Here is a 9,279-nt window from a genome sequence, read left to right on the forward strand (position 1 = left end):
TCAAAGAGTCATCCTCCAGAAACTCTAAAATCTAGGTCCCATTAGACCCATGTGGTTGCTACACTGATATAAACAATCAAAACAATTACAAAGTTTTTAAAAGGTTACCATTAATAATAGGGCCAGGTGTGGTGGCTCATGCCTGTAATCCCAGCACTTTGGAAGGCTGAGGCAGGCAGATCACTTGAGGTCAGGAATTCAAGACCACCCTGGCCAACATGGTAAAACTCTGTCTCTACTAAAAATACAAAAAATTAGCCCAGTGTGGTGACACACACCTGTAATCCCAACTACTCAGGAGACTGAGGCACCAGAATTGCTTGAACTCATGAGGCAGAGGTTGCAGTGAACCGAGATCATGCCACTATACTCCAGCCTGGGCGACAGAGTCAGACACTCTCCACAAAAAAAAAAAAAAAGTTACTATTACAACAATTTTTTTTTGTTCTGCCCAGTTGACCACATAGTCTCTGATCCATGAACCTATTCAATGTGTAAACAGCATTAACCCTAACAATCCTCAGAATAGCAAAGCACTCTTATTCTAACAAATTAGAATAATGTTCTCTTCCTCAGAGCTGATACCTAACATTAAAATGGTGTTAGTTTTTGGTTTTGGGGTTTTTTTTTTGGAGACAGGGCTCTATCACACAGGCTGCAATGCCGTGGCAAGATCTTGGCTCACCACAGCCTTGACCTCCAGGGCTCAAGACATGCTCTAGCCTCAGCCTCCCGAGTAGCTGAGATTATTGGTGCATACCACCATGCCCAACTCATTTTTATATTTTTGGTAGAGACACGGTTTTACTATGTTGCCTAGGCTGGTCTTGAACTCCTTGACTCAAGTGATTTGTCTGTCTCGGCCTCCCAAAGTGCTGGGATTACAGGCGTGAACCACCACACCTGACCTAGTGTTAGTTTTAAAACCTAACGAATGAGACCATAAAGTTTCTTCCATTTATTCAACAGGTAATAATTTGTCATATTGTCAGCACTATGCTAGAGGTCAAGAATACAAAAAAGAATGAGATGCCATTCCTAACCTCAGGAAATTAAGAGTCTAGCAGGAGGAGTCAAATAGGAATACAGTTGATTACCATCCAATGTGATACTTTTAACACAGATGTAGGCACGGGATGCTATGGGAGGACAAAAAAGGGGTACCTGACACAGTTATGGGATGGGAACATCAGATGATGCCTAACTAAGCAGGAACTATGAAAGACAAGAGGAGAAGAGGCTGTATTGGGCAGTGGCAGCAAGACATACAAATGCTATTAGGAAAGAGCAGAACAGCTTAGGGGAGCCGCAAATAATTAAGAAAGACTGAAGTGAAGCATAGGTTGGGGATATCAGCATGTGATGATGTCAAATAGAGGAGGAAAGGCCTGAGCTTGAAGGATCTTGATTCCAAATATTTGGACTTGATCCTCAAAGCTATGAAGGCAGATTTGTTTCAAAAGATTACTCAGGGTTCAATGTAAACACTGGTTTAGGGAAGTGAGAAGCACTAGAGGTGAAAAACAAAAATCAAAGAATTCTTTTAAAAAACAAAACTCACCTACTGTCAAGGCTTGAATCTGCAACAATCTGAAGGCTTTCCAAAGATGACCCATCATTTACATGCAGGAACAAGACTTCCTTCTGGGATCGGACAGAACGAATCCATCCCTAAGGAAGAGAAATATTTCTAATGTGAGAGTAAAACATTTTATGTTTTCATTACACATACACACACATAGACTAAATGAAAGAAAAACATGTACGCATAATCCTGCCTCAACAAATCGACTTTTAGTTCACCAATATGCATACTTAATTTTATATGTTCAATCACAATGGGATACACACTTTGGTATTCTATCTTTTGTTTTCGTAATAAAGCACAACATTTCGAACGCATGCCTAACATTCCTTCACATTGATGAGCCTAATTCATATAACCAATCTTCCCAATATTGGCAATTCCAGGTATTTCCTCCAAGACCCCTGCCCCCTGGCCCAACAATAAATAACAGGGCACATATCTTGGTGCCTTTCTCAGGATATGGGGTACGCCCTTCTTTCTGGTTTCATCTCACCATGCTGCCGAGAAGGCACCTCCTCTTTGGTGATTCTAAATCAACAGTAATTTCCAGGCTGGGTGCAGAAATCCCAGCACTTTGGGAGGCCGAGGAGGACGGATCACTTGAGGTAGGGAGTTCAAGACCAGCCTAGCCAACATGGTGAAACCCTGTCTCTACTGAAAATACAAAAATTAGCCAGGCGTGTTGGCGCTCGCTTGTAGTCCCAGTTACCGGGAGGCTGAGGCAGAAGAATCGCTTGAACTCGGGAGGTAGAGGTTGCAGTGAGCCAAGATCGCGCCACTGCACTCCAGCCTGGGTGTCAGAGCAAATCTCCATCTCAAAAAAAAAAAAAAAAAAAAAAACAAAAAACAAAAAACTAACTCCAAACGACCACTTTCTTTCACTTGTTAAAGTTAACATTCATTGAGCCCTTTGTAATGTGGTTCTATTCTAAGCTCTGTATAAATATTATGCTACTTAATCCTCAGAAGAACTTAATGAAGTGGTTATCATTTTAGAGCTGAAGAAACATTATTTAGAGATGTCAGGAAAACCTCTCTAAATATTCCAGGACATAGTCACCAATTAGTAGAGTTGGGATTCAAAAGGAAGTTCGTACTTCAAAGTTCATGTTCTTATCAATGAGCTTTTCTGGGACGGTATTATAATTCTGCCCCATCCCCAGTTCCCCTGCCTAGGGAACACATCCTTCAGGACTTGGCTGAAACGTCACCTCATGCAAGATATCTTCCTTAACTTTCTCAGTTACGTTAACTTCCTGTTTTCTTCCAGTTCTTTACTTACCTTACTACCAACTATCTTATTGCTAAAATTATTTGTTTTAACCATTGGAGCAGGGCTGTCCAACAGAAATATAATGAGTCACATGTTTAATTTAAAATTTTTTTGTGGCCATGTTGAACATAAAAAAATAGGTGAAATATTTTACTTAACCTATTATGCCCCAAATATTATCAACATATAATCGATATAAAAACATATTGAGATATTTTGCATTCTTTTTGGTTCTTCAAAATTGGTATGTATTTTACACTTAAAGCACAAGTGCTTAGAGCCAAAAGTGGCTGGCAGCTACCATATCAGACCTCACAGGACTAAACTGAAATCCTCTAACCTGGGCAGCAGGTTCTCTTTTCATCTTTGAGTTTTTCTCTTGACTAGCGCACAAAGTATCATTAATGTATGCCCAATTAATAGACAAACAGACCTATGGAAAGAATATGGAACTCAAAGAAATGCAAAGAAGAGCAGATTGGTCATACTGCTAAAAAGCAAAGGATATGTGAGGACAACAAAAATCACTGCAACAGCAAGCCATGACTGTGTCACTACAATCATGGGTGACAGAGCAAGAACCTACTCAAAAACTAATTATTTATTTATTATAACCACATCTGCCAGGCTTATGCCTGTAATCCCAGCACTTTGGGAGGCAGGAGGAGGAGGACTGCTTGAGTCCAGGAGTTCGAGACTAGCCTGGGCAATATAGTGAGACCCAGCTCCACAAAAAACTTAAAAAATTAAGAGTATGGTGGTGCATGCCTATAGTTCCAGCTACTCTGGAGGCCGAGGCAGGAGGACTGCTTGAGCCTGGGAGATGGAGACTGCAGTGAACTGAGATCACACCACTGCATTCCAGCCTGGGTGCTAGAGCTAGATCCTGTCTCAAAAAATAACCACATCAGTGTACTTCAGCAACCTAGTAAGAAACAGTCAAACCACCTTGTTTATTCTGCACCTCTTCTATGTGGAGCTGCTGCAAATAATATAATCAGCAAGAGAAATAACAGCAGCTAACATTTGTAGACTATGAGCCACTGTTCTAAATATCTTATTTCCATTACCTCATTTAATTTTCAGGACTCGGGGACAATTATTATCTCTATTTTCATAAGAGGAAAATAAGGTGTACAACGCATAAACGCTATGCAGAGATTTAAACCTAAGCTGCTTAACTCCAGAGTTCTTTCAAACTGCTACATTCCACTCTTTCTTCGAATTCATTAAAAATAAATTACATGCAGAGCCCCACAATAGGCACTGAGGTGACTAAAAGTTTAAAAGGCATGGTTTGAACAAGTATTTACTGTTAGCCATGTGTGATTACAAAGGCAGGTAAGACACGGTTTCTGCTCTCAAGGAGGGAGGTCAAGACAACCACTTTATAAACCTGGATATTCATCATAAGGGATAAAGACAGAGAAAGGGGGCTTGTTCGTTTACACTTTTGGTATGATTAACAAGTTTACAGGTAATACCCTGGAATCATGAAAGCAAAATTCTAGCGCTTTAGAGTCATCGGAACAGTTTTGTGAAAAGTAATGGAAAGCAGAAAAGTGGAAACCCGCGACGCGTACCTATACTTTCTAACTTTTCCCTGCTCGGGGTTGTGTCTGACCCGACAGTAAAGGAAAAGCTAGATGTGGATGTGCCATATAAGTCCCTACAAGAAAAAAACCCACTCCCTTCCCATTCACCAACCTGGACCTTAATGCGCTCCCCACTCGTGTTCTGGGCCCCGAGAGCTTCCCGCACGCTCAGTTTGGCTGAAGGTTTGTGCTTGGGGAAAGGGGCGGAGGAACAGAAGCGCACGGACCGGAGCAGACAGCGGACTCCCAGCATCGCGCGGCCGCCCAGGCCCTCCGCGGGAGCAGCCCAGACCCCGCGGTTGGAACCCCGCCTGCAGCGGCCCTCCTTTCTCAGCGGCTCCCCTTCCGCGGCCGCAGCTCTGCTCTAAGGCACTCCAGAGCCCCTCGGATGCGAGCTTACTCCTTCAGAACACCCAGCTCTGTCCCCACAGAACCTCTCCGTTTCCCATTTCCAACGGGGCGGAGTGGTCAGGACACTAGGCAAACGCCGGAAACAAACCATGTGCACTTGGCAGCTAGGGCTCCCCACTGCCCGCGACAATTCCAAAACTACGCACAGACCCCGGGCCGCAACACGCGCCGCCACTCCTACGACATCACGCCAACGCCGCTTACGTCATCACGCTACGACGAAGAAGGGAGAGCATGCGTACTTGTGACCCAGGCTTAGGGAAGCGTGCGGGAGGGGGCGGGATCAGGAGCCGAGACGGGGCGGAGCTAATGCCCTAAGGTTGTAGAGGTTATTGCTGAAAGAACTTGGGAGCACATCTGAGGGTCTTCATTTCTAAAGTTTCCAGGTGAGGCTGAGAAACTGAGAGGCGAAGAGTGACTGATGGCGAGGGAAACCGTCTCCATCAGTCAACAACAGGGATCCAACTAAGAGGAGGCTCTTAGCTGTTAACAGGATTCGCTTGAAGAGATCAGTTGTTCCGTTCCTGAGTTCTCCGCAGAGAAAAATCAGACATAGCCCCTCTGCGCAAGTCACAGTTGTGTGGTATTAGCTAAACAGACAGTTGCATAAAAGGGTGATCAGTTTGCCTGACAGTGCCTAAGCGTGGGACGCCAGAGGTGGCTTCCTGGAGAAGGTAGTCCTCTAACAGGTAAATAAGAGGAACTGGAGGGACCTTGCATATGGCCGGCAAGACGGTGGGAAGATGCAGCAGAGACTGGAGGAATGTCGAGTGTTACCAGCCAGAATCTTCCAAGTCTCCCTCTTCCCTCTGCCCTCCAACACAGCTATCTGCATTTGTTTGACCTGGAAACAATGACCCTTTTATGTATTAGGCTACCTTTTGTTAAAACAAAACAAAACAAAAAAACTGTAACTCGATGACAGTCATGAAAAGGTTTTTAATCTAATTTAAAAAAATAAAACGTTTGGCCGAGTGCAGTGGCTCTCGCCTGTAATCCCAACTCTTAGGGAGGCAGAAGTAGGAGAATTGCTTCAGCCCAGGAGTTCAAGACCAGCGCTCGCGCTCGCTGTCTCTCTCCCCCTCTCTCACTCTCACTCTCTCACTCTCACTTTTACCTTACTTAAAGATGCTACTGTTATTATGCCCATTTTACAAATAAGAGAACTTAGGCATAGAAAGGCTAGGCGACCTACTTAAGGATACACATTCCGTAAGTGTGAGATTTAAACCCAGAAGTGCTGGCTCTATGCATTTAAGCATTCTGCTGTATTACATAGCATCCCAAGGTGGAAAATAAGACCATGATCCCTTCCATCAAGGAGCTCATGCTTTAGAGACGGAGACAAGGAAGAAAAGAGACTACTGAAATACAAACCAATAAGTGCACACATAGATGTATGAGTTGTCTGCATTTGTTAAACAGTCACCCTTATATATTAGGCTACCTCTTAAATTTATTCAAAAAATTATTTTTGATATTTTATCCAAATATCATGTTGGATAAAATATAATACAATTATATAATATATACATGTATTACAATATTATGTTATATAATATAAATGTGTTCCCTGGTTCTTTTAATAAATTAAAATTATAAAAAATAATAAAATTATAATTATAAATAGTATAAACTTATAATTAAATTATAATATATTGGATAAGATATATGTTTATGATATAAAAATATGTCGGATAAAATATAATATAGTCTAGAGAAGGAGAAAATGTAGCTGAATTTTTGAAGAGGATCATTATTTTGCCAGATAGGCATGTAAGAAAATTTCCTGCCAGAAGGTGAACAGGGAAGGTTGCCAGGAGGGCAAATGGCCTGGAAAAATTGTAAAACCATTCTCAAGACAGACTAGAAAATATCTCATCTGAAAATACTCGGTGTTGGAGGTGGAACCTACTGAGAGGTGTTTGTATCATGGGGGCCTCATGAAGGCCTTGGTGCCACCCTTGCAGGAGTGAATTCCCACTCCATTAGTTTTTTCAAGAGCTGATTGTTGAAAAGAGCCTGGCACCCCCCTCCTTCTCTCTTCCTTCCTCTTTTGCCATGTGATGCTTGCTCCTCTTTGTCTTCCTGAATGACTGAATGACAACAAACCTTGACATTATTTACTTTGAGTGGAAGCAGATTCTGGTGCGATGCTTCTTGCACAGCCTGCAGAACTGTGCAGATAAATGAATAAACTTCTTATCGATTAAAAAATATATAGGCCAGGCGCAGTGGCTCATGCCTGTAATTCTAGCACTTTGGGAGGCTAAGGTGGGCGGATTGCCTGAGCTCAGGAGTTTGAGACCAGCCTGACCACAGTGAAACCCCATCTCCACTGAAATACAAAAAAATTAGCCGGATGTGGCGGCATGTGCCTGTAGTCCCAGCTACTCGGGAGGCTGACTCAGGAGAATTGCCTGAACCCGGGTGGCAGAGGTTGCAGTAAGCCGAGATCGCATCACTGCATTCCAGCCTGAGCAACAGAGTGAGACTCTGTCTCAAAAAAATAAATTAATTAAAAGGGCACTTCTTGAACCGTGAGAAAGGAAAAATGGAAACTTGCATCCAGTGCCATCGGAATTATGCAGCTATGGACTTTTAAGGGAAAATAAGTTTGTTGGTTCAAAATCTGGGGAACAAGACAGTCTGGGGTACATAGCAATGATGTTTATCCCAGTGAAAATCTTTTCTTTGCCTATGCCTACCCTGTCTGAGTGATCAAAAGTAGTAACCAGTTGGCTCATTTCTTACTCATGCCACTTTCTGTCTTGCCTTCTGCTATGGCTTGGATATGGTTTGTTTGTCCCCACAAAAACTCATGTTGAAATTTAATCCCTGATGTGGTGGTGTTGGGAGGTGAGGCCTAATGGAAGGGGTCTGGTGTGTGGGAGCAGATCCCTCGTGAGTGGCTTGGTGCTGTTCCACAGACTGCATGAGTTCTTGCAAGAATGGGCTTGTTCCCACCACAGTGGGTTGTTACAAGGCCAGGATGCCCCTCAGGAGTTCCCCTTTTTGCACATGTCCACTTCCCTTTTGACCTTCTTCACCACGTTGTGATGCGGCACAAAAGCCCTCACCAGAAGCCAGGGCCATGCCCTTAAACTTCTCGTCCTGTAGAACCATGAGCTAAATAAGCCTCTTTTCTTTATACATTGCCCAGTGTCAGGTATTCCTTTACAGCAACATAAAATGGACTAAGGCACCTTCTTTCTCTCCCAACTCCCCCACTCCAGGGGACAATGTGCAGCTTAAGAACTGGAGTCTGAATCCCAGATAGTGAGGATCCTGCCTTCCTTTACCCTCTCACTACTTGTTTAAGCCAAAAGGTTAATTATGTTATTAGCAGGGGACCACTGTCCCAGTATGTTGAAGACAAGGGAAAACTAGTTGAAACTGAAGATTAGTAAACATATATATATAATTGAAAGTTGACTATACCACTTATGCTTCTGGTGCTCAGTTCAAACCATCCCCTGTATCTTGTGCTATATCAAATCATATCACTTTCTTGTTTATTTTTGTTTTCAATGTTGGCTTGACACCCTCCCTTTTAGATTCATCACCTTCCAGACAGTAGCACAAATGTTTTTAATATGAATATATAGTTGACCCTTGAACAACATGGGTTTGAATTGTGCCGGTCCACTTGCATGTGAATTTTTTTCAATAAATATATTGGAAATTTTCTTGGAGATTTGTGACAATTTCAGAAAACTTACTAATGAACTGTGTAGCCTAGAAATATCAAAGCATTTAATAAAAGGTCATGAATCACAAGATACATGTAGTTACTAGTCTATTTTATCATTTACTATGACAAAATATACATAAGTCTATGATAAAAGTTAAAATTGGCTGGGTGCAGTGGCTCATGCCTGTAATCCCAGCACTTTGGGAGGCCGAGGCATGCGGAACACTCGAGGTCAGGAGTTCAAGACCAGCCTGGCCAACATGGCGAAACCCCATCTCTACTAAAATATAAAATTAGCCAGGCATCGGCCGGGTGCAGTGGCTCACGCCTGTAATCCCAGCACTTTGGAGGCCGAGATGGATGGATCACCTGAGGTCAGGAGTTTGAGACCAGCCTGGCCAACATGGCGAAACCCCCATCTCTACTAAAAATATAAAAATTAGCCAGGCATCGGCCGGGTGCAGTGGCTCACGCCTGTAATCCCAGCACTTTGGAGGCCGAGATGGATGGATCACCTGAGGTCAGGAGTTTGAGACCAGCCTGGCCAACATGGCGAAACCCCCATCTCTACTAAAAATACAAAAACCAGCTGGGTGTGGTGGCAGATGCCTGTAATCACAGCTACTGGGGAGGCTGAGGCAGGAGAATCGCTTGAACCTGGGAGGCAGAGGTTGCAATGAGCCGAGATCAAACCACTGCACTCCAGCCTAGGCAGCAG

General features: G+C 43.2%; 1 protein-coding gene across 6 annotated transcripts in view; it reads right to left on the reverse strand.

Annotated features, from left to right (window-relative positions):
* Positions 1-5,084, reverse strand: part of NARS2 (asparaginyl-tRNA synthetase 2, mitochondrial) — a 139,907-nt gene extending 134,823 nt beyond the window's left edge. For 3 of the 6 annotated variants that reach the window (XM_017893593.1, XM_017893592.1, XM_017893594.1), the window contains exons 1-2: positions 4,569-5,084; positions 1,562-1,671 (exon numbers count right to left, since the gene is read on the reverse strand). In XM_017893593.1, the coding sequence (XP_017749082.1) occupies positions 1,562-1,671; positions 4,569-4,709 (251 nt within the window). In that variant the 5' untranslated portion in view covers positions 4,710-5,084. The remainder of the gene's footprint in view (positions 1-1,561; positions 1,672-4,568) is intronic. The other 3 variants (XM_017893597.1, XM_017893595.1, XM_017893596.1) reach the window with 3 other exon arrangements.
* Between the last annotated feature and the right edge of the window lie 4,195 nt (positions 5,085-9,279).

The sequence above is a fragment of the Rhinopithecus bieti genome, unplaced genomic scaffold, assembly GCF_001698545.2.
Source record: "Rhinopithecus bieti isolate Rb0 unplaced genomic scaffold, ASM169854v2 scaffold_23868, whole genome shotgun sequence".
Classification (NCBI taxonomy): Eukaryota; Metazoa; Chordata; class Mammalia; order Primates; family Cercopithecidae; genus Rhinopithecus; species Rhinopithecus bieti.